Source organism: Haliotis rufescens, unplaced genomic scaffold, assembly GCF_023055435.1.
Source record: "Haliotis rufescens isolate VD_foot unplaced genomic scaffold, xgHalRufe1.0.p SCAF_2, whole genome shotgun sequence".
In the NCBI taxonomy this organism is placed as follows: domain Eukaryota; kingdom Metazoa; phylum Mollusca; class Gastropoda; order Lepetellida; family Haliotidae; genus Haliotis; species Haliotis rufescens.
In genome coordinates, this window is record NW_025963890.1 from 34,878,759 (window position 1) to 34,905,878 (window position 27,120).

The 27,120-nt window shown below is 39.4% G+C and overlaps 2 protein-coding genes across 7 annotated transcripts in view; one reads left to right on the forward strand and one right to left on the reverse strand.

Annotated features, from left to right (window-relative positions):
- Nucleotides 1-1,976, reverse strand: part of LOC124111921 (disabled homolog 1-like) — a 39,862-nt gene extending 37,886 nt beyond the window's left edge. For all 6 annotated transcript variants that reach the window (XM_048399846.1, XM_046471834.2, XM_046471835.2 and 3 more), the window contains exon 1: nt 1,781-1,976. The gene's annotated coding sequence lies outside the window, so the exon portion shown is untranslated. The remainder of the gene's footprint in view (nt 1-1,780) is intronic.
- Nucleotides 1,977-6,267: 4,291 nt separating this feature from the next.
- LOC124113065 (phosphatidylinositol-glycan-specific phospholipase D-like) overlaps nt 6,268-27,120 on the forward strand; it is a 47,247-nt gene continuing 26,394 nt past the window's right edge. Inside the window, exons 1-7 of the mRNA XM_048399847.1 lie at nt 6,268-6,384; nt 16,244-16,299; nt 17,647-17,725; nt 18,231-18,328; nt 18,594-18,704; nt 20,715-20,763; nt 21,148-21,208. Of these exons, the coding sequence (XP_048255804.1) occupies nt 6,285-6,384; nt 16,244-16,299; nt 17,647-17,725; nt 18,231-18,328; nt 18,594-18,704; nt 20,715-20,763; nt 21,148-21,208 (554 nt within the window). The 5' untranslated portion in view covers nt 6,268-6,284. The remainder of the gene's footprint in view (nt 6,385-16,243; nt 16,300-17,646; nt 17,726-18,230; nt 18,329-18,593; nt 18,705-20,714; nt 20,764-21,147; nt 21,209-27,120) is intronic.

Consider the following 27,120-nt stretch of genomic DNA (forward strand, 5'->3'; position numbering starts at 1 on the left):
CAAATGTTGCGCTAGTGTATACTACAAGCACATGTACAAGGGTAATTCATACCTAATTAAGTCAGGGGGTGTACTCAGGTGTATATTTCAGACCAACAAGTCTACATTTGATTGACACTTGAGGTGTTGAATAATGTCATGAGTTGAGCCAAGGCAAGCATGAAGGTCAACATTTGTAAGAATCAGTTTCATAAAGTATTAAATTTAGCAACTCAAAAGTCAAAGTCAGATGTAAAGATGATCGATTTTACCAGTTTCAGGTTTCTCAATTTAGATTTTTAATAACTTCAATCTGACACATTTTACATACAAGTAAGGTTCTGTTGAAACATATTTCAAATCTCAATTATTTAATAACTAATTTATTAGACTTTTCCATATTTCAAGCTTCTAATACTCCATGCTGAGTGTAGCACAATTGATGTAAAACAATGTCTGGGAATCAGGAGAATTTTTTTTCTTTTTTCTTCAATTAACAAAACAACTGAAAATTAGATCATAATGGGTGGAACAAATCATGGTATCATCACTTCATTGAAAGATGAAACAGTAATGGAAATCAAGTAATTATTTTCAATGTGACATTCACAAATACCATCTTAAAAGTAATGTATCGGACATCTTGATCTAATTTAGGTGTTATCCATGGTGGGAAGAAGCATGACAAGCTTCTATTTCATTGGTGCATTGGTTCAGTTTAATTGTCGTTTAAAGATGCTGAAGAAGTGGTTCTGGTCCAGGCGAACTAAAAGAATTCATTGCCGTTTTCTCCAGTTAAAGAGTAATAACTTCATCATCAAAGAAACTTGTAATTAATTCAAATCAAATGGCATTTGATTTATTTTGCCCCCTTCTTTATTTGTGAAAACTTGTGAGAGAAAAAGTGCCCTGTCTACAAGTATTCAAACCATATTGTATCGCTATCATATATTGTCAAATAAACCATGACTGCATATTATCTTGTGATAATAGTTTTAAAAGTAATATCACAACGGAGACATTTCATGAAAAGCCGAGTCCAAACTACAGAAAACAACACGCTAATTTCCTAACAATCCAAAATACAGAGAAATTACATGTTGACAAGTGCAGTGATTTTGGACAAATGGCAATAGGTCATTCGCACAATTTTATCACTTTTTGATAGGACATTCTTTGACATCATTACAAAATTTAAAAAATATCTTCAGGACATGTTGGATAACAATCAGTCAGTGTCCTAGAAAATGAACCAATCTGAAACCCTGCAATTGTTTACAAAACGTTTGTAAAAATATGGATATAATGGCAGTACTTTCAAACAAACAATTCGCCAAAAACTGCTTGCTTTATGTCTAGTGGTCAATATGACCCAGCTAGTTGAAACTAGGCAACTTGTTTTGTCGAAGATATTATTTTACAAATAAGCAATCAGAAACATAACAATACAACAACACAAAATGTTTACTTTATCAAAAGCTATTTGTCGAGCTGTATGAATAAATTAAACGCCTACAGCCCATAAGAACTACAAATTATCCATTTTGCCAATCGGTCAAGGGGGCGTTAACACACGATACACCCATCGACTTGAAATACACATGACAAACAATAACGGGGATTGAGTGGTTTACACCTGTCTGCTGCTTCCCTAAAATACAAACAAGGGCGGAATCTGCATGTAATTTAAACGTGACATGGAATTGGAGGCTTTGGTTGGGCAATTAATTCCAAGAACATCGTACGATTCCTGACATTGACAGATCCAAAATAAGGTAAGGGTCGATTTCACGCTACTCACGGTTATATGGATCCACAAACTTCTCAGACCAAAATTGTCGCTTTGTCCGTCTTGGCTAGATCACAACAGACACAACTGCTCTCCACAAAAGTCAAATTAGATCACGGTGATCCTGAAATCAACAAATATCTTCCATCTACACCCCTACTGTACACGACACCCAGTTCCGGATGTCAGATGATGACCTGTAACCTCTCAACCACACACTACAAGTCTAACGGTATACAATGTATACATGATATTCTGCAATCGTAATTCAAATCACGAAACTGTAACGTAACTTACACATCCGTGTATTATATTAAACAATGCATTCTGTATTCTTTATATTCCTTGATAGTATTTTTTTTACATGCATTGGTATCAACAATAGTCCCATTTGCTCAGTAACATTAGTTGTTTGGAAAGTAAGAGATGAAGTTAAAGCACGTGCTACTGCTAAGAAACGAGAGGCGGGTTATTTAAACAGGTGTACGCTTGTAACTATACCGTGTACACACATGCTCATATCACAATAATTAGTTATTGGAGGTAAATGCCAGCGCCGTTGTGACAGTATGACGCAGTTGTATTTTTTCAAATAATTATTTTTATAAATTTGCACATTATTTAGGGACTGTTATTTTTTTATTGGGGGTATGGAAATGTTATATTGATTATATATTAACCCCCATATATATATATATATATATATATATATATATATATAACACCCCCATATATATCATTTTGTATAGGGGGTATGGACAAATGTTATATATGGGGGTTATAAAAAATGATTTAGTCATAAGGCCAATCTAACCGCCACCCACCCCCCTTCCCCTGTGATAAGTAAATGACAAGCCCCCCTTAGACATTCTACTAATTCATTTAATAATATTATTAATACATTTCGTATAGACTAACGATAAAAAAAACAACAAAAGGACAAAGATAAGAATAGTACTAAGTTTTTGGAAGGCATTTAGAAGTGATACACATAAGGATGAAAATCTATGGATGTCAACTCCTTTATTATGAGGAACAACGTTTCTTAGTAAATATGCTTACTCCTTTATCAGGTGTATGATTGCTATGAGGCTGAGAGCATCTATATTTGTATGTTAGAACAACAAAAGTAATAAGATAACAAAAGGTGGAAACTTAACGAGGGAAGCCCATGGGCGGATACAGAGGGGGGTGCGCCCCCCCCCCCCCCCCCTTTTATTTCGAAATTTTTTTTTATTTCTGTATAAATTACCACCAAAGACAATAAATAGATCTTAATTGTGCACACACCCTTTTAAAAAAAGCTGTATCCGCCCATGAAGCCAACAGATAATTGGCGCTGATAGGTGATTAGCAATAGACAATGGAAGCCAAGATTTCAGAAATGTCATCTCGTCGGTTTACAAAACCCAATAGACTGGACCCAGGAGTGTAAAATATATTGAATACCCCCAAAACGCCATCACTGCCCAGTGTGAATGATAACATGTGCATGAGTAAATTATGAACGGCTCCAATCAAAATCTCGATCCATGGGACCAGGGAACCGCCTCGTGGTGTGGTGGATAGAACGTCTGCCCAGAGAGCGGAAGTTCGATCCCCTATGAATCCGGGCTAGTACAAGCAGCCACACACACACTTTCACGTCGGTGTATGAGTGAAATAATCTTGAACGTGACGGTAAACCCCAATTCACCTCACCATTCAAACGATGTAATGAGATAACGTTATTATTAAACCGCGCGTTACTGAAAGATGCGCACGTACAATATTGGTTTTGGACTCCGGTAGCTCGAAGCGTCAATGTCAAACAGAACCAAGGCCTTAAGCTTCTCGCAGCTCTTGGGTGAAGTTTAATTTCATCGCTGATTTGACAAAATGATCTTTAATTTATGTCAGCGTTGCGTACGAGAAAGATAATTACTGAATGGGTGTCGTCGAAGATGTTGGGAAGTATGATGCAATGAGTCCCGACTAGACAAACACTTGGTCAATGAAAACATGTCTTTATAATAATTTGTATTTTTTCGAAAGAACCTTTCCTCTTCTGCTGTATTAATCAAGCAAACTAGACTTGGTTAGTTTGATCTAGTCTTGCCTGTTCTTTTGCTAAAAAATGCCTAAAAAATATAAATTCCAGTCATGGTGCAGGACTAAGTCCCGATCTATCAAATCAAATATTTAATCGTACGAAAGGCCTTAGGCCAAAATGTAATTTAGTACAATGTTTCCACGTCAACATTTGTATATGAACACACTATGCTATTTAGAGAGTGGTACCTTCTTAGTATAGTACAGATTCTCGTATTTTGGGGGGTTGAGTCCCATCCGGGATTAGAACCCACGCTGCCAGAGTGAGGGACCTAATCGCCAGTACACAAAGTCAGCGATCTAACCCGCTCTGCCGCCGAGGCTTCCACAAACAGGAAAGTCCAACAACTGGTAGCCTAGATCACGTTTTGTGTACCATTGTTTCATCTTTGCATGTTAAAAGGTTCACATGTGTCTGTTTTAGGGCTGGGACGAGTCCAAATTTACTACCCGGGTACCCGCCCCCTATCACCCGAACCTATACCCGGGTACCCACTCTAGGTCTCAGGAGATGTCTCAAAATGTTCGATTGTGAATATTTTTAGCATAGCCCTGGCAAAACGTATTTAGATACATGTATCAAACAATCTGGCCATGCATACACTGAAGTTGACTTAAGTTATATCTTTTTTCAACCACATGAAAAATCAGAAGGAATGGGTGTAGAGTCAGAACGAAAAGCTAACATTAGTGACGTCTAGTGTCACCATAGATTTCCAGATAATTTTAGTCATTAAACAATATATCACGTGACTAACCACGAGTCCGGGTAGTCCTGTGGGTACCCCGGTCCTACTCTGTACCGACCCGACCCGACCCGGTTACCCGAGTTACCCGTCCCAGCCCTAGTCTGTTTATTGAGTAATTATCTGGTAAAAACCGTAATCATAGATCTCTGTATTGAGGCAATCTCATTAAAATCAGATCTAAGTTCTCGCTTTGTTTAGCGATAACGAGAACTAAGATCTGATTTTCATGAGCTTGGTATTGAGGCAGAAAACAAGCAAGAAATTACGCTTTTCCTTGATACCAGATTTACACACATAATAATTATAGCAAGTTCTTTCGAAGGACTTTTTTCTTCGTTTATTTAGCGTTAACTCGCAATAACTCTTGTTAAAGCATAGTATTGGGGAAGTTTCTTTGAGTTTATTTGACAGATGTCTCACTGATTATAACATGGGTTTGAAAGTTCTATCATATCTGGAGCTTGTGCACATGTGCGGTGTTGATGCTGTCTATCTATTGCAGTATAAGTGGTTTTTTACCGTGAAAATATCGGATGTGTTACCACCTCGTCCAACATCAGAATGTGTATAGACTTGTTTAATATTTATTATTAAATTATGTTTTTAAATGTCCGACTGAATGAATTTTGTATGCAAGGTACACAATGACCAAAACCAGAGACCGTATACCGGTAAAGGTCTTGTCGCCTCTACCCTAACCGTGGATATATTATGTTACACCACATAGCACGTGGTATATCCATTTAACACTGAGGTGTTTTGTATTGTTGAACGAACTATCACATGTCTACTTTTCCCTTAAGTGTTAGTTGTAGTTCGCGCTGATGACTTCATAAACAAAAGATTCAGAAAACAGCACGTGTCACGTGACCTAGTCTGTCCCAGACTTTGTTTGTTTGTTGTTTAACGCCGCACTCAGCAATAGTTAGGCTATTACGACTGCCGGTAAACAATCTAGTGATTGATATCATGAGCATCGATCCACGTAAATGGGATACGATGACATGCATCAACCTAGTCAACAGATCTGACCACCCAGCCCCGTTAGTCGCCACTTACGACAAGCATAGTCGCCTCTTATGACAAGCATGGGTTGCTGAAGACCTATTCTAACCTGGATCACCTATCGCTGGCATATAAATCCCTGCTATTAGATGGTATGGGCGAGTTTATGCTCCTGTTTTTAGGGATATGTCGACATGCATACATTCAGCGTACACTGGTGATAACTAACTTCAATATTCAGTCAGAACCAAATCTTGGAAAAGTCTAATTTGTCACAATAGATTATTGTAGCGGAGGGCGGTTATCATGAGTGCTAAACTTAAGTTGAAATTATGTATAGGTTTTATAAGGGCATAAGAAATAATGACAGCCATTTAGTTTTAGAAATATACAAGTTATCAAAGAAACGCAATTAAACAAAACACAATAAGTGTAAATTGGTGATGGATTAATCCTATCAAATTATCGAATTGTGTATACAATTATGCTTATCTCCACGGACGTGAATAATGCAATAAATGTACGTGATATTATCTACAACGAACGCCATCTAGTAAAACAATCAAAACATACAATGTTAACTAAATATAGATCTATACCCTGAGGAAAACGTTCTCTTCTTGGTGTTATGACATTCACGTGATCAGTCATGTGATTTGGTTCGGGACAAAATGGCGGCAGAAAATCACCACGGAATTATTTACATCTTTCTTGTGAGTTTAACGTATTCGTTGACATCGGGATGCGGTACGACTACACACATCGAAATCAGTAAGTTTGGATTGATCTACATCAAAGATATGTATTTGCTGACCTTCAAAACTTCTAATCCCATATGAAATGTTGAATGTTTACATGTTCCTTGTTATTATAGTAGGGTGACCGAACATTGCGGTGGGGTCCAGCTGTCAAGACATGGCCCTACCTGATGTAGGTCAATCGGCCCTAAACCTAACTTAATAACTATAACCCATAAATATTTGTAACTTTTGTTTTTCCACATTATATTTATATATAACATAAATGATTTTTAATGCTTATAGCAAGTAGTCTAAGATCTTTATTTTTAAATGAGGAAGGGGTTACCAGCTTGTTACGGACGGTAGTTTTACCCATTTTATTTCCCTATTGGCGATTGCTCTGCTTTCATGTTATGGACTGGTCACAGATATCAAGAAATACAATTTTTCAGGTTGGGGATGGGCCTTGTGTGACAGAAAAATAATGGGTCAGCTGGAGAAATACAAAATATTAGTTTTTTACAGTTTGAAATAGATCTTGTTTCATGCAGTTGTTTTTACTTCTTAGAGCTCGTCCATTTCTTTTACCTTATTAGGACTTGTGATATCTGTGGTCAGTTCACTATTTTGTTCCTCATTAACTTAATATTACTTCCTGGAGTTTCATGATGACCCAGCCTGTAAGAAAAATGTTGAATCAAAATGTGTATGAAAAGGTTTTTGTTTAGTATTCTCATGAATGATATGCAATATTAATTGTTCTTCAACAGATGTTCATTGTAATAAGTCACCCCCATATCATCTTCTAGATAAATGTGTAAGTAATATTTATAAGTGCTCCATACTAAGTCTGAAAATTGATGTGACAGTCCGTATTTTCATGTGTATTACAGACTGTTTTACAAAAAAAAACACAGCGGTGTAGGATGGGGATATTAGTTCTTGGTATTTTATTATCAAACATTTTTGAGTTTCATCAATATTTGAACTAAGTTTATTTTCTACCACTCGTTTTCCAACAACAATTGAACTTGTGTTGATAAGTACCTCCCTTTGTGCGTGGCTAATACAGTAGTTTTAATTATTGCTGTGACATTTCATTCTGGCAGCATAGATGATAGAGCAATATGTTTCAATAGTTTGTATAGGTGGTAATTTAAATAAAATAATATATAGTTTTCATATGAATGCAAATATGGCAACTGGTTCAGTACATGTGGTGTGTTATAGGCAGCTGTCGTCGCAAACTTTCAATTTACTTGTATTACAAAGCCACAATAAATTAATGATTAGATATGTGAAGCAGCAGTCTTTTCACTTATGTTGTTATACTTAAATATTCCAACTGGTTACCATATTCAAGACAAATGTGTACATAAACTGTCGTCAATGTGATTCACATCTCGTCACATCTATTTCTAACATAGACGTGATAGAGATTAGGTGTAGCAAGTATTGGTCAGCAGTTGGTGCAGAATGCTCAATGTCACAAGTCCCAAATTTGTTATGGGCACCAGCTGAATTGTTGATTTTTGTCACATGGTGAAATATTGGTTAAAACACAACCATTCTTACACCAAGTAAAGGAGCAAGGAACCAGGAAGGACATTTTCTTCATCTGTCTGTACTTGGGGATGATGATATGATTCAAGGCAGAGTGTTTAGTTGTGAGGTGAGGTGTTAGATGTGAGGTCTGTACTTGGGGATGATGATATGATTCAAGGCAGAGTGTTTAGTTTTGAGGTGAGGTGTTAGATGGTGAGGTGAGGTGTTAGATGGTGAGGTCTGTACTTGGGGATGATGATAAGATTCAAGGCAGAATGTTTAGTTTTGAGGTGAGGTGTTAGATAGTGAGGTCTGTACTTGAGGATGATGATAGGATTCAAGGCAGAGTGTTTAGTTGTGAGGTGAGGTGTTAGATGGTGAGGTGAGGTGTTAGATGGTGAGGTCTGTACTTGGGGATGATGATATGATTCAGGGCAGAGTGTTTAAATGTGAGGTGAGGTGTTAGATGGTGAGGTGAGGTGTTAGATGGTGGCTCAATTAATTTCTTAGTTGCTTGCATACAAATACAATTTCAAAAACCCAATAACACAAACAACACTGTCACTGTGCATAGTTACTAGGGCTGGGACGAGTCCAAATTTACTACCCAGGTATCCACCTCCCTATTACCCGACCCTACCCAGGTACCCACTGTAGCTTTCAGGAGATGTCTCAAAATGTCCGATTTGGAACATCCTTAGCATAGCCCTGGCAAAACATTTTTAGATACATGTATTAAACAATCTGGTCATTCATACACTGAAGTTGAATTAAGTTATATCTTTATTCAACCATATGAAAAATCGGAAGGAATGCAAACATTAGTTACTTGTAGTGTTACCATAGAGTTGTAGATAATTTTTGTCATTAAACAATATATCACGTGACTAACCATGGGTCCGGGTAGTCCTGTACCCGGGTCCTACTCAGTACCAACCCGACCTGGGTTCTCGAGTTACCCATCCCAGCCCTAATAGTTACCCAATGCTGCATTTTCAACTTTCAGCCCAAGTACCTTCACACAGTGTTATTTACTGATCAAACGCAGGCATCACCTATTCATACACTGTACTGCATTGAATAATGCACAAGTGGGCTACATGTCGCTTATACTGTAACTGATGTGGCTGTATAACTGTATATACTGTAACTGATGTCGCTTATACGGTAACTGATGTGGCTTATACTGTAACTGATGTCGCTTATACTGTAACTGATGTCGCTTATACTGTAACTGATGTGGCTTATACTGTAACTGATGTCGCTTATACGGTAACTGATGTGGCTTATAGGGTAACTGATGTCGCTTATACTGTAACTGATGTCGCTTATACGGTAACTGATGTCGCTTATACTGTAACTGATGTCGCTTATACTGTAACTGATGTCGCTTATACTGTAACTGATGTCGCTTATACGGTAACTGATGTGGCTTATACTGTAACTGATGTCGCTTATACTGTAACTGATGTGGCTTATACTGTAACTGATGTTGCTTATACTGTAACTGATGTCGCTTATACGGTAACTGATGTGGCTTATACTGTAACTGATGTCGCTTATACGGTAACTGATGTCGCTTATACTGTAACTGATGTCGCTTATACTGTAACTGATGTCGCTTATACTGTAACTGATGTCGCTTATACGGTAACTGATGTGGCTTATACTGTAACTGATGTGGCTTATACTGTAACTGATGTTGCTTATACGGTAACTGATGTCGCTTATACGGTAACTGATGTGGCTTATACTGTAACTGATGTCGCTTATACGGTAACTGATGTGGCTTATACTGTAACTGATGTCGCTTATACTGTAACTGATGTGGCTTATACTGTAACTGATGTTGCTTATACTGTAACTGATGTCGCTTATACGGTAACTGATGTGGCTTATACTGTAACTGATGTCGCTTATACTGTAACTGATGTCGCTTATACTGTAACTGATGTGGCTTATACTGTAACTGATGTGGCTTATACTGTAACTGATGTCGCTTATACGGTAACTGATGTGGCTTATACTGTAACTGATGTTGCTTATACGGTAACTGATGTCGCTTATACGGTAACTGATGTGGCTTATACTGTAACTGATGTCGCTTATAGGGTAACTGATGTCGCTTATAGGGTAACTGATGTCGGTTATACTGTAACTGATGTCGCTTATACTGTAACTGATGTCGGTTATAGGGTAACTGATGTCGCTTATACTGTAACTGATACATGTATCACTGTTGTGAGCCTGCGACCGACCTTGGTGCATGTGCACCTGCATTACGATTCTTCACTACCCATACGCTTTGCATGTGATGCTTCGTCATATCATGTTGGAGCAGTACTATCACATGTTACAAAGGACGGTTTGGAAAGGCCCATTGCATTTGCTTCCCGCACACTGAAGAAAGCTGAGAGTGGATATTCTCAAATAGACAAAGAAGCTTTGGGGATTATTTTTGGTGTACATTTATGGCAGACATTTGACATTAATCACAGATCATCACCCACTGACTGTTTTGTTTGGAGCTGGAAGACCCGTGCCTACACTTGCGGCTGCTCGGATGCAGAGATGGGCGCTCATCCTAAGTGCATATGATTATGAGATTAAGTATAAGGCATCAGAGAAGCATGCAAATCCTGATGTGTTATCCAGACTTCCACTTGTCAATGTTACCAGGGAGCAGAAAGAATCACCAGATGAGGTAGAGATGTTTTACAACCGACAGTTTGAGCAACTACCGGTTACTGCTGCTGACGTTAGAAACGAAACAAGACGTGATCCTCTCCTGTCTCAAGTGTACACAGCGGTGATGAATGGATGGACAAGAGAGCATGGGGAAGATTTCATGATGAAAGCATATCACAGTCGAAGGTTTGAACTCACTGTACATATTGGCTGTGTGATGTGGGGAATGAGAGTAGTAATGAGACAGACTGTGTTGCAAGAATTACACACGGGACATTTTGGAGTTGTGAAAATGAAATCTGTAGCAAGAAGTTACATTTGGTGGCCTGGGATAGACGGTGAAATAGAGGAAATTGCCAAGACATGTTCAACATACCAGAACACTCACAACAATCCACAGTTAGCCCCTGTACACCCATGGGCTCCGCCGTCATGTCCATGGACCCGCATTCATCTTGACTTTGCAGGGCCATTTATGGGTCACATGTTTCTGTCAACTGTAGATGCATTTTCAAAATGGACAGAAATTGTAGCAATGAATTCTACAACATCTAGTGCTGCAGTGAAGGAAGTACGAAAGCTGTGTGCACAGTTTGGTGTGCCACATCAAGTGGTTACAGATAATGGACCACAATTTGTGTCAAAAGAGTTTGAAGCATTTTTGAAATGCAATGGTGTCAAACATATTTTGTCAGCTCCATATCATCCGGCTACTAATGGACAAAGCCGCCTCCGTGGTCTAGTGGTAGAGCGTCCCCCCGGAGAGCGGAAGGTCCGGGGTTCGATCCCCGGTCGCGTCATACCAAAAGACGTTAAAAGATGGTACTTGTTGGTACCCTGTCTGGCGTTCGACATTAAGGGGCTAAAACAAGGACTGGTCGGCTCGGAGTCAGTATACTGTGTCTGAGTGGGGTATTCATGTTAAACTGCGGCATGGTATCTCAGTGAGCTAGTACTATAAATCGGCATCAGTCCGGACTAGTACAAGCAGCCACACACACACACGTGCATGCACGTCGCTATATAAGTGCAATAATCTTGGACGCGACGTTAAACCCAATTTCACCTCACCTCACTAATGGACAAGCTGAGAGGGCAGTCCAGTCATTCAAACAGGCCATGAAGGCAGCTAAGGAAGACGTAGGATCTGTGTTGACAAAGGTTGATCAGTTTCTGCTGGCTTACAGGTCGACTCCTCATTGCACTACCCGTGAAACTCCAGCAAAGTTGTTTCTGGGTCGAGAATTAAGGACAAAGTTAGACTTGCTGAAACCAGACATTCAGTCTGCTATGTCATCTAAGTTGGCAGGTCAAATGAGTGATCCAGTTGAGACTAGACAACTGCAAGTAAACCAGGAGGTGTGGGTGCATGATTATCATGCACATGACAAATGGATACCCGGGCAAGTTTTGACAAAATATGTAGAGAGACATTATGAAGTTGGTGTTGGTGACAGGAGTTGTCGACGCCATCTTGATCAACTTCGAGGTAGAATTGCTACAGACAGTGTAGAAGGTGACAAACTTTCGACCAAGAGTGGGATGGTGTCAGACTCATGAGACTAAGATGTCAGATGCAATAATTGTACCATCTGGCAAGACAGACACTAATGCATGTGGTGATGATTCGGGTAGAACATTGAATGTTGGGAGGCAGGTGTGTGTGTCGCCCCAGCAGTTACCATGGTTATAAAACAAGCTGTCAGGCGATCAACTAAGACAGTAACAGCTCCTGACAGACTTAATCTGTAATGCCATAGATCATAAACTAAAAGTGTGGTTAAGTTATTTACTGTGTTAAACAAGGGATTCGTTTTGTGTAACTTAGTGGGTCAGTGTCAAAAGTTGTAATGTTGTAATTGTTCTTTTTCTTAGTACATCAGAGGGGTGTTAGATTTTCGTTTCAAGGGGGAGAAATGTTGTGTTAGGTTTGTTGACATATTGTGAGCGCCAATGTGCACGCACTACTACGCCATACCTCACGTGCCCCGGCATCGGAGTGACGTCATGACTATGTACCTGTGGTCAGTTCAGAATAAATCATCGTTCAGTTCACACGTCTTGTTGCTTGATGTTCCTCCCAGTCTAGGCGCAGGTCGAACAAGTACCTGAACATGATGTACAGTCTTACAAATACACTACAGTGGCAACTCACACAGTAGAGATACAGACTACATTTTTTTAAGTATTTTCCACTTTAATGTTTTGTTAAAGTCTAAAAGTAATAGTGCTGGGATGATAAACCAACTGTGCGATCCAGTATGTCTCACGATACATTGCTCACGATCCAATATGTATCACGATACTTGCATGTGTTCTTTTCTGTGGTGTGAAAGCCATCCTTTCCATAGACAGGATTGACAAATACCTGGCACAATGGATAAAAATATTTATTACCAACATGGTGAAGATACAGGTGGTAAGATACTAAATCTGTACGTCACGTGTGTGTAGTCATTTCGATGGATAACCGTGACCTCTGTCACACCTGAATTACTTTTTTCATTCATAAAAAAGTGCAAGACGTCATTCTATTTGCAGCTATGCAGAACTGAAGCAATCTCATGAAAGCGAGAGACATTTACACACACTTTATTATACCAAACAAGATAGTCACACGCATCAACTTTGCTTTGCATTCTGTATTAGTTATGCACAGAGCTACTACAGACATTATATAATCAAGCTATATCCATTTGCAATGTACTATTACCGATCGATAGATCGAGGGTCCCTATGAGCGTGACGCACCCAACAACTTTCTTGACTTTCAATTTGATTTAACATAAAAGGATAAGCGTGGTGAAATGAAGTCAGTTTTAACTATCTGGATATATATCTGGACTATCTGGATGCTCCGGTTGTGCCATCACTGTCCCCTTTAAAGCGTTTTTTTTTCGGCACTGTTTCGGGAGATGTTTGTTCATCAATAAACATACACGACTGCACGACCAGATCACTCAAAGTGAACAGTTCTGATGAAAATCGTTCAAAAACTCTGTGGAAGTGTGCCTGACTTCTGATTTTGTGGCTCAGAACATCCCAAATGCGAACAATAACATTCCCTAGCGGAAAACGCTGTGAGTAGATCCAGTTGTCTTTTCTTATATGGATGGTGACCTTGCCCTTTGTTCGAAGCTGTCACTGACATGCAAGCAAACTTTAGTTTGTTGATTTTAACGTCTTCAGCATCAGGCCGTACAGTTAACATGAATGTCTTTGGCAAGCACTCTAATTTCCCTCTACCAAAATGGTACGGACAGGATATAAATTCAGCAGATAGATCAAGCAAACCGCAAAATTTTGATTGCACAGCCAGGAACTAACAACAATGCGCTTGAATTTCCATAAGTTGAATATATTCTTTAAAAAGATCTTGAGGGTTGATGCTGTCATGTTTGCACACACAACAGCAGGAACATGTTGTTAATGCGTATGCATAGAAATGTCGACAATTCCCATATTTGGGCATATATCAATATTCATGCACAACCAGATTTGCAACCGGTTTCAGTTTCATCTGTCAATGAAAGAAAGTTTTTATGTATTTACACTTAAATACATATTTTGACATGGGTAATAAAAATAAGATACAGCACTCACTCTCGTTTGATGCCTATTTTTATGAAACTGATCTTGCTTTCGCTTGTTCAGATACTATAGAAAGTCCACTCATTTCGTAAAAATGGTATCTAACGAGAATGAGTGTAGTATTCTCTATTTATGTTTTTACTACTAATTAGTGTTTGATGTAATATTCTTTATTACCCGGTAACTTGTATTGAGAAGTAGGAGATCCACTAATGCATCGGTGTATCGTCCCACTGCTGACAAGTAGGGATGTGTTTAAGGTTGGACAAAGTTCAAGTGTCTTTGGTGCAAGTCTACATTACATGGAGGGGAATATCCGAGTAACTCTCCATTCCTTGAAAATACTGGAGCAGAGGACCCACAGAGGAATGGAGAGCTACGAGGATATTCCCCTACTTAAAACTCATCATCTCTTTTACACTTTGACAAAATATTCTATTGTGGAAAATATTTTCAAAATAAATCAGAACTCTTTGTGGACTGTATTTATACTGGGTGAATGTCCCTTGCATGATGCGCGCGAAATACCTTGTCTGCCGCTGTTGCACATGCACCAAGCTCTGTCGCGAGCTGACAGTTACAATGCATGGTACACATAATTTCGTTGGGTCCTAAACCAGTATTTATCAATCGCTTGCACATTGTCAATACATGCTGATGGGAATAATAGGAAATATACAGCCCCGAACAAGGATATATATCTTATCTGATTTGTTTTTTCTCGTCAAAGGTTTATCAAATTGCTATAAATATGAACATTGTTGTAGGTAACGTGCTCTAACACAAATTATATACATATTATTTTGAGCTTTTAAGCATTATGCAAAATTATGAAAATATTTAATAGTTAATTTTACACCATACCTTCATGTGCCGCCGTAGCTGAGGTTGACAATTACACATTCTCAAATCAAACGATGCGGGTTCAAACCCCAATGGCGACACGTTTTCGGGGAAAAAATGAAATTATTCACTTGTCAATAAATGTAAGAAATAATTCCGTCTATTCCAAGTGGTAATTAATTCAAATACTGGTTCAAGATAATGTATAGTTGAAAAACAGCTCTCCATTCCTGAAAAATAATGGAGTGTTCAAAGGTTACAGATGTGTTTTAATTTTCCAGAATGAACAGATACTCTGACTTTCTCCTATAATAAAGTGTTATATTAAGAAGGTGTTGCTTTAGCTTAAACAAGACTTTAGTATGTTGCTTTTAAAGCAAACCAAGTCTCATTATAATCAGATCTTTCACTCCCCTAAAATACCCCTCTGCATGCTTGAAGATCTGTGAACACCTCTATAGCAGGTTTGTTTGTTTAATGTCGCCCTGAGCAATATGCAAGCTATTGTGTCAGGTGACCCCTGAGTGACTTTTGACTGCCCAATCTTAGGGAAGACTTAGTGGATTCTTGTGTTTTCTAAAATGATTTAACTTCATATTTGTCCCACATCAATTTGGAAATTTTGATTTCTAAAAACCAACACAGAACACAAATATTCCTGCAATGGTACTGCTTTTTCATGATTTTGGTGTAGATGCTATGGTGCCCAGAAACGACATAATGTGTACTTTCTACTTTTGGATCTTGCCGTGTTAGGGGTTTTTTTAGATTCAGAAATCAGATATGCTGGTTTGAAGTGATATTTTAACGGTATATTAAAATAAGTTTTGGGTTGTTATCTCCCTTGTCGTTCTTCAGTTGTGAATAAGGTTTGCTATGTTGTCAATTCATAAAATGATTCAGAAAGATTCAGAAATCAGATGTGCTGGTTTTAATGGCTTGCTCACACTAATCGAGAATTTAGAAGCCTCAATAGCAACATCACCTGATGTGACCTGTTATTGAGGTGTCCTCAGATCTCCATACAGGGAGGTGTCTGAATTTAATGTGATTGAATTAAGCTGAATTGTCTCCATACCTTTATGGCATTAAGCATGTTTGACATAGTTAGCTGTGAATTATGACTTAGATTTGGCTTCAACTTTGATACTCTGAATTGCATGGTATTAAATTCATTCAATACTTCTAGGTATGATTTATGTAGTGATATATTCCTTTTATAGGTCACAGAGCCATTGAACATTTTGCTGATGAGAAAGGACAGTTTACCTACCAAGAGGTGGGTGTTACATATGAATTTATCATTATCTGACATAGGACTTTTGGACTGCTTCCTAACAGCATCAAATTTTTAAAAGTCATTGCCTGAGAACCAAAATATTTATGGCAATCTTCAGTGTTTTTTATGAGTGGCTTTATCCTTTTCTTCTGTCAATACAGTCAACTTCAGACATAACAAAATCACAGTACAGTCAACATCAGACATAACAAAATCACAGTACAGTCAACATCAGACATAACAAAATCACAGTACAGTCAACTTAAGACATAACAAAATCACAATACACATGATACAGTCAACTTCAGACATAACAAAATCACAGTACAGTCAACATCAGACATAACAAAATCACAGTACAGTCAACATCAGACATAACAAAATCACAGTACAGTCAACATCAGACATAACAAAATCACAATACACATGATACAGTCAACTTCAGACATAACAAAATCACAGTACAGTCAACATCAGACATAACAAAATCACAGTACAGTCAACATCAGACATAACAAAATCACAGTACAGTCAACATCAGACATAACAAAATCACAATACACATGATACAGTCAACATCAGACATAACAAAATCACAATACAGTCAACATCAGACATAACAAAATCACAGTACAGTCAACATCAGACATAACAAAATCACAGTACAGTCAACATCAGACATAACAAAATCACAGTACAGTCAACATCAGACATAACAAAATCACAATACACATGATACAGTCAACTTCAGACATAACAAAATCACAGTACAGTCAACATCAGACATAACAAAATCACAGTACAGTCAACATCAGACATAACAAAATCACAGTACAGTCAACATCAGACATAACAAAATCACAGTACAGTCAACATCAGACATAACAAAATCACAATACACATGATACAGTCAACTTCAGACATAACAAAATCACAGTACAGTCAACATCAGACATAACAAAATCACAGTACAGTCAACATCAGACATAACAAAATCACAGTACAGTCAACATCAGACATAACAAAATCACAGTACAGTCAACATCAGACATAACAAAATCACAATACACATGATACAGTCAACTTCAGACATAACAAAATCACAGTACAGTCAACATCAGACATAACAAAATCACAGTACAGTCAACATCAGACATAACAAAATCACAGTACAGTCAACATCAGACATAACAAAATCACAATACACATGATACAGTCAACATCAGACATAACAAAATCACAGTACAGTCAACATCAGACATAACAAAATCACAATACAGTCAACTTCAGATTGCTCAATATGCACATGATACATGATGTATTTGACAATAAGCTGTATTCTTCCAGCTGTTCCGGAAGCACCAAGATGCCTTCCAGGCTGGGAGCCCCTACCCTGACGCCTACTACTCCAATATCTGTGCTGACGGTGAGTCTCTCAGGAAGCCTTCCTTGCATGAGGAGGATTCTCAATAGTCAACACATCACATTTCATATAGATATGTTTGTCCAATAATGGACCTGCAACAATGTTTCTTTTGTGTTACCAAAATTGGATTTTATTGAAAAAGTACATTGTCTGCGAAAATGGTTTAAAAAATAATTATGCTTCATATTGTTGGGAATTTTTTTTTTTATCTGCCACAAAAATTACATTGTGTTTATATAGAAAAAAATATTCTGGCTCATAGTGTTAATATTTGGTTTTGCAGCAGATAAAAATGTCCTAAGTACGTCGTTCATTTAGTTCAAATTATTATTTGGATCAACCACTGTGTTTTTTTGTCTTCATGCACACTAATCACAACATGAGATTACAAGTTTACCCTAAATGCACATTTTAAGTTGTCTACAAACCAATTCATTTTAGAATCATGTGGTTTGTGGTAACACGATCATGCAACTGATACTAAAGCACATTAACTGCATAATAGGTAAATACCACAACATATCTGAAGACAGCCATTGGTCGGGATTCCTTAACGCCACCCTGAACTACATCCGGAGGAAGTACCCCCCACCCTGGGACCAGGTGAGTACAGTCCCGGACACAACACATCACAGCCCCGGTCCACAGGCACTTTTCAGCTAAATCTTCACATCCAATAATAGATCATCAATTCAACAAAGAATCAAATGCTGTGACTATCATAAATCTATGTTAGATGAACAAAGCCCTGCATGGTCATTGCTAAGGTACCTTCTTAGTCCGAGGAATCTGAGAAAGTTATGTTTCCATTAATTGTTTTCTTTGAAACCACCATGCCACAAGTGATGACGCTGTTTCTGTCTGGCAGGCCACAGAGAAGTTGGTGGTCTTCATGTTCGGCTTCATGTCCCATCAGGTGGCAGATGTGTTATGGCACAACTTGGGGATCTCACAGGGCTTCCTCCAGACCATGGCCAATGTAGGTATCTGACTGTGTGTAGGGGCACCATGTAGGTGTCTGACGGTGTGTAGGGGCACCATGTAGGTATCTGACAGTGTGTAGGGGCACCATGTAGGTATCTGACTGTGTGTAGGGGCACCATGTAGGTGTCTGACGGTGTGTAGGGGCACCATGTAGGTATCTGACAGTGTGTAGGGGCACCATGTAGGTGTCTGACTGTGTAGGGGCACCATGTAGGTGTCTGACTGTGTGTAGGGGCACCATGTAGGTGTCTGACTGTGTGTAGGGGCACCATGTAGGTATCTGACTGTGTGTAGGGGCACCATGTAGGTATCTGACTCTGTGTAGGGGAACCATGTAGGTATCTGACTGTGTGTAGGAGCACCATGTAGGTGTCTGACTGTGTGTAGGGGCACCATGTAGGTATCTGACTGTGTGTAGGGGCACCATGTAGGTGTCTGACTGTGTGAAGGGGCACCATGTAGGTGTCTGACTGTGTGTAGGGGCACATGTAGGTGTCTTACTGTGTGTAGGGGCACAATGGCCAATGTAGGTATCTGACAGTGTGTAGGGGCACCATGTAGGTATCTGACTGTGTGTAGGGGCACCATGTAGGTATCTGACAGTGTGTAGGGGCACCATGTAGGTATCTGACAGTGTGTAGGGGCCCCATGTAGGTATCTGACTGTGTGTAGGGGCACCATATAGGTGTCTGACTGTGTGAAGGGGCACCATGTAGGTGTCTGACTGTGTGTAGGAGCACCATGTAGGTGTCTGACTGTGTGTAGGGGCACCATGTAGGTGTCTGACTGCGTGTAGGGGCACCATATAGGTGTCTGACTGTGTGAAGGGGCACCATGTAGGTGTCTGACTGTGTGTAGGGGCACTATGTAGGTGTCTGACTGTGTGAAGGGGCACCATGTAGGTGTCTGACTGTGTGTAGGGGAACCATGTAGGTGTCTGACTGTGTGTAGGGGCACCATGTAGGTGTCTGACTGTGTGTAGGGGCACCATGTAGGTGTCTGACTGTGTGTAGGGGCACCATGTAGGTATCTGACAGTGTGTAGGGGCACCATGTAGGTATCTGACTGTGTGTAGGGGCACCATGTAGGTGTCTGACTGTGAGTAGGGGCACCATGTAGGTATTTGACTGTGTGTAGGGGCACCATGTAGGTATCTGACTGTGTGTAGGGGCACCATGTAGGTGTCTGACTGTGTGTAGGGGCACCACGTAGGAATCTGACTGTGTGTAGGGGCACCATGTAGGTGTCTGACTGCATGAAGGGGCACCATGTTGGTATCTGACAGTGTGTAGGGGCACCATGGCCTATGTAGGTGTCTACAGTGTGTAGGGGCACCGTGTAAATATCTGACTGTGTGAAGGAGCACCATGTAGGTGTCTGACTGTGTGAAGGGGCACCATGTAGGTGTCTGACTGTGTGTATGGGAACTATGTTGGTATCTGACTGTGTGTAGGGGAACCATGTAGGTGTCTGACTGTGTGTAGGGGCACCATGTAGGTGTCTGACTGTGTGTAGGGGAACTATGTTGGTATCTGACTGTGTGTAGGAGCACCATGTAGGTATCTGACTGTGTGTAGGGGCACCATGTAGGTATCTGACTGTGTGTAGGGGCACCATGTAGGTGTCTGACTGTGTGTAGGGGCACCATGTAGGTGTCTGACTGTGTGTAGGGGCACCATGTAGGTATCTGACTGTGTGAAGGGGCACCATGTAGGTGTCTGACTGTGTGTAGGGGAACTATGTTGGTATCTGACTGTGTGTAGGGGCACCATGTAGGTGTCTGACTGTGTGTAGGGGCACCATGTAGGTATATGACTGTGTGAAGGGGCACCATGTAGGTGTCTGACTGTGTGTAGGGGAACTATGTTGGTATCTGACTGTGTGTAGGGGCACCATGTAGGTATCTGACATGGCCAATGTAGGTATCTGACAGTGTGTAGGGGCAACTGTATTTGACAATAACATGAAAATAAAATTAGTTGATGTGTATTTTTTTCATTTTTAGATAAATTTCCATGGCGTATTTGGGCTAGCCCATGATACAGGAGATATTGGTAGGTACTTCTAAACAATGACATTGTGATGTCTTGCGTGTGCGTCAGTTTGAAGGTGAGACGAGAGCAGTACATGTAATATTTGCTCCTTGCCTCAAAGATGATATATTAATCAATACTATAGTAAACTCTGTTAATAGCGAACACACTTATAACAAACTGACAGATATAGTGTTCTTGTCTTTTGGCCCCGGCCATTTGCTGTATTTTTGCTCAACCGTATACATGCCTGTTACGAACTACGATTATAACGAACTAAAATTAGATGTCCTTTTGAGTTTGTTACGACCGTAGTTTACTATATATGGATTGTGGATTCAAACGTTCAAAGCAGCTATTTGAAAGTAGGACCGGAGGTAATAACCTTGATGGCTTTCTCTTCAGGGGGAGATGTACTGGCAGTGTTTGAGATGAATCTAGATTACATAGACAATCTCTCTGACTGGTAAGTGTCTTTCAGCTTACTCTGCATATATCCTCTGTCAGGTGAAGTGTTGAGCCAAACTTTACCAGTGTACCATTGCCTTCTGAATGAGTGATTGAGATCCCACGTGGACTGCAATGTTTCCTGGACACTTGTTCACGATTATGTTTTTGTTCAGAAATACATCATGATGATTTTTGTGTGAAATTTATTCAAATGTTATTTTTTATGAGGTTGAACCTACAGGTAACCTATCTCTACATTGAAAACACAGGATGTTTATCTCCATTCTACCTTGACAAAATAAAAGGCAAATTCTTTATTATTGACGATATTGTTTGAAGCGCCATTTTGTCACCTAATATTGTCCATATCATTATGTCACTTTCCTTCCGCATCAAACTTCAGCCATCAAATTATCTGTTTGAGTCAGAGGTGGTTATTATGATTTGAAACCTCTGATTAGCTGATTTGAAAGTTAATGCTTCCATATCTCAGTATTTCAATGTTTTTGTTATGATAACTCCATATTTTGAGACTTAAACACAGGTACCATGTCATTTACATTATAAGACTTTGCTGACTCAAAACAAGAGAACATTATGTAGAATTGTTTACCTTGATTAAGAAACAATACATTTCAATGAAGACCCTGACGTACACTGACCCCGTCAAATATTGACTCGTCTGCTAGAAAACAAGATGGCATCTGGTACGAATATTTCATGGTTCGCCTGAAACTTAATGTAATGAAATAGAGAATGGTTAAAGACTTCATAAACTTTAAAGTGAATTTCGGTATAACCAAACGAATGATTACTCTTGACAAGGTAATTATGTGAAAACAAGGACCTTTCGCGTATTGACCTCGTCTAAAGCCAAGAGTAATCATTTGTATAATGTTGAATGCATATTACCATACGCCTATCCATCAATGTGTAGGTATGTCCCTGAATGCATATTACCATACGCCTATCCATCAATGTGTAGGTATGTCCCTGAATGCATATTACCATACGCCTATCCATCAATGTGTAGGTATGTCCCTGAATGCATATTACCATACGCCTATCCATCAATGTGTAGGTATGTCCCTGAAAGCATATTACCATACACCTATCCATCAATGTGTAGGTATGTCCCTGAATGCATATTACCATACACCTATCCATCAATGTGTAGGTATGTCCCTGAAGACGTATGACCATACGCCTATCCATCAATGTGTAGGTATGTCCCTGAATGCATATTACCATACGCCTATCCATCAATGTGTAGGTATGTCCCTGAAAGCATATTACCATACACCTATCCATCAATGTGTAGGTATGTCCCTGAAAGCATATTACCATACACCTATCCATCAATGTGTAGGTATGTCCCTGAATGCATATTACCATACACCTATCCATCAATGTGTAGGTATGTCCCTGAATGCATATTACCATACACCTATCCATCAATGTGTAGGTATGTCCCTGAATGCATATTACCATACACCTATCCATCAATGTGTAGGTATGTCCCTGAATGCATATTACCATACACCTATCCATCAATGTGTAGGTATGTCCCTGAATACGTATTACCATACACCTATCCATCAATGTGTAGGTATGTCCCTGAATACGTATGACCATACGCCTATCCATCAATGTGTAGGTATGTCCCTGAATGCATATTACCATACACCTATCCATCAATGTGTAGGTATGTCCCTGAATACGTATTACCATACACCTATCCATCAATGTGTAGGTATGTCCCTGAATGCGTATTACCAAACGCCTATCCATCAATGTGTAGGTATGTCCCTGAATGCATATTACCATACACCTATCCATCAATGTGTAGGTATGTCCCTGAATACGTATTACCATACACCTATCCATCAATGTAGGTATGTCCCTGAATGCATATTACCATACACCTATCCATCAATATAGGTATGTCCCTGAATGCATATTACCATACGCCTATCCATCAATGTGTAGGTATGTCCCTGAATGCATATTACCATACACCTATCCATCAATATAGGTATGTCCCTGAATGCATATTACCATACGCCTATCCATCAATGTAGGTATGTCCCTGAATGCATATTACCATACACCTATCCATCAATGTAGATATGTCCCTGAATGCGTATTTCTATACACCTATCCATCAATGTAGATATGTCCCTGAATACGTATTACCATACACCTATCCATCAATGTAGATATGTCCCTGAATGCGTATTTCTATACACCTATCCATCAATGTAGGTATGTCCCTGAATGCGTATTACCATACGCCTATCCATCAATGTGTAGGTATGTCCCTGAATGCATATTACCATACACCTATCCATCAATGTGTAGTTATGCCCCTGAATGCATATTACCATACACCTATCCATCAATGTGTAGGTATGTCCCTGAATGCATATTACCATACACCTATCCATCAATGTGTAGGTATGTCCCTGAATGCATATTACCATACACCTATCCATCAATGTGTAGGTATGTCCCTGAATGCATATTACCATACACCTATCCATCAATGTGTAGGTATGTCCCTGACTGCATATTACCATACACCTATCCATCAATGTGTAGGTATGTCCCTGAATGCATATTACCATACACCTATCCATCAATGTGTAGGTATGCCCCTGACTGCATATTACCATACACCTATCCATCAATGTGTAGGTATGTCCCTGAATGCATATTACCATACACCTATCCATCAATGTGTAGGTATGTCCCTGAATGCATATTACCATACACCTATCCATCAATGTGTAGGTATGTCCCTGAATGCATATTACCATACACCTATCCATCAATGTGTAGGTATGTCCCTAAATGCATATTACCATACACCTATCCATCAATGTGTAGGTATGTCCCTGAATGCATATTACCATACGCCTATCCATCAATGTGCAGGTATGTCTTTGAATGCGTATTACCATACACCTATCCATCAATGTGTAGGTATGTCCCTAAATGCATATTACCATACACCTATCCATCAATGTGTAGGTATGTCCCTGAAAGCATATTACCATACACCTATCCATCAATGTGTAGGTATGTCCCTGAATGCATATTACCATACACCTATCCATCAATGTGTAGGTATGTCCCTGAATGCATATTACCATACACCTATCCATCAATGTGCAAGTATGTCCCTGAATGCATATTACCATACGCCTATCCATTAATGTGTAGGTATGTCCCTGAATGCATATTACCATACACCTATCCATCAATGTGTAGGTATGTCCCTGAATGCATATTACCATACGCCTATCCATCAATGTGTAGGTATGTCCCTGAATGCATATTACCATACGCCTACCCATCAATGTAGGTATGTCCCTGAATGCATATTACCATACGCCTATCCATCAATGTGTAGGTATTTCCCTGAATGCGTATTACCATACGCCTATCCATCAATGTGTAGGTATGTCCCTAAATGCATATTACCATACACCTATCCATCAATGTGTAGGTATGTCCCTGAATGCATATTACCATACGCCTATCCATCAATGTGTAGGTATGTCCCTGAATGCATATTACCATACACCTATCCATCAATGTGTAGGTATGTCCCTGAATGCATATTACCATACGCCTATCCATCAATGTGCAGGTATGTCCCTGAATGCGTATTACCATACACCTATCCATCAATGTGTAGGTATGTCCCTAAATGCATATTACCATACACCTATCCATCAATGTGTAGGTATGTCCCTAAATGCATATTACCATACACCTATCCATCAATGTGTAGGTATGTCCCTGAATGTGTATTACCATACACCTATCCATCAATGTGTAGGTATGTCCCTGAATGCATATTACCAAACGCCTATCCATCAATGTGTAGGTATGTCCCTGAATGCGTATTACCATACACCTATCCATCAATGTAGGTATGTCCCTGAATGCATATTACCATACACCTATCCATCAATGTGTGGGTATGTCCCTGAATGCATATTACCATACACCTATCCATCAATGTGTAGGTATGTCCCTGAATACGTATTACCATACACCTATCCATCAATGTGTAGATATGTCCCTGACTGCATATTACCATACACCTATCCATCAATGTGTAGGTATGTCCCTGAATACGTATTACCATACACCTATCCATCAATGTGTAGGTATGTCCCTGAATGCATATTACCATACGCCTATCCATCAATGTGTAGGTATGTCCCTGAATGCGTATTACCATACGCCTATCCATCAATGTAGATATGTCCCTGAATGCATATTACCATACACCTATCCATCAATGTGTAGGTATGTCCCTGAATGCGTATTACCATACGCCTATCCATCAATGTAGATATGTCCCTGAATGCATATTACCATACACCTATCCATCAATGTAGGTATGTCCCTGAATGCATATTACCATACACCTATCCATCAATGTAGGTATGTCCCTGAATGCATATTACCATACACCTATCCATCAATGTGCAGGTATGTCCCTGAATGCATATTACCATACAACTATCCATCAATGTGTAGGTATGTCCCTAAATGCATATTACCATACACCTATCCATCAATGTGTAGGTATGTCCCTGAATGCATATTACCATACACCTATCCATCAATGTGTAGGTATGTCCCTGAATGCATATTACCATACACCTATCCATCAATGTGTAGGTATGTCCCTGAATGCATATTACCATACACCTATCCATCAATGTAGGTATGTCCCTGAATGCATATTACCATACACCTATCCATCAATGTGTAGGTATGTCCCTGAATGCATATTACCATACACCTATCCATCAATGTGTAGGTATGTCCCTGAATGCATATTACCATACACCTATCCATCAATGTGTAGGTATGTCCCTGAATGCATATTACCATACACCTATCCATCAATGTGTAGGTATGTCCCTGAATGCATATTACCATACACCTATCCATCAATGTGTAAGTATGTCCCTGAATGCATATTACCATACACCTATCCATCAATATAGGTATGTCCCTGAATGCATATTACCATACACCTATCCATCAATGTGTAGGTATGTCCCTGAATGCATATTACCATACACCTATCCATCAATGTGTAGGTATGTCCCTGAATGCATATTACCATACACCTATCCATCAATATAGGTATGTCCCTGAATGCATATTACCATACACCTATCCATCAATGTAGGTATGTCCCTGAATGCATATTACCATACACCTATCCATCAATATAGGTATGTCCCTGAATGCATATTACCATACACCTATCCATCAATATAGGTATGTCCCTGAATGCATATTACCATACACCTATCCATCAATGTAGGTATGTCCCTGAATGCATATTACCATACGCCTATCCATCAATGTGTAGGTATGTCCCTGAATGCATATTACCAAACACCTATCCATCAATGTGTAGGTATGTCCCTGAATGCATATTACCATACACCTACCCATCAATGTGTAGGTATGTCCCTGAATGCATATTACCATACACCTATCCATCAATGTGTAGGTATGTCCCTGAATGCATATTACCATACACCTATCCATCAATGTGTAGGTATGTCCCTGAATGCATATTACCATACGCCTATCCATCAATGTGTAGGTATGTCCCTAAATGCATATTACCAAACGCCTATCCATCAATGTGTAGGTATGTCCCTGAATGCATATTACCATACACCTATCCATCAATATAGGTATGTCCCTGAATGCATATTACCATACACCTATCCATCAATGTAGGTATGTCCCTGAATGCATATTACCATACACCTATCCATCAATGTGTAGGTATGTCCCTGAATGCATATTACCATACACCTATCCATCAATGTAGGTATGTCCCTGAATGCATATTACCATACACCTATCCATCAATGTAGG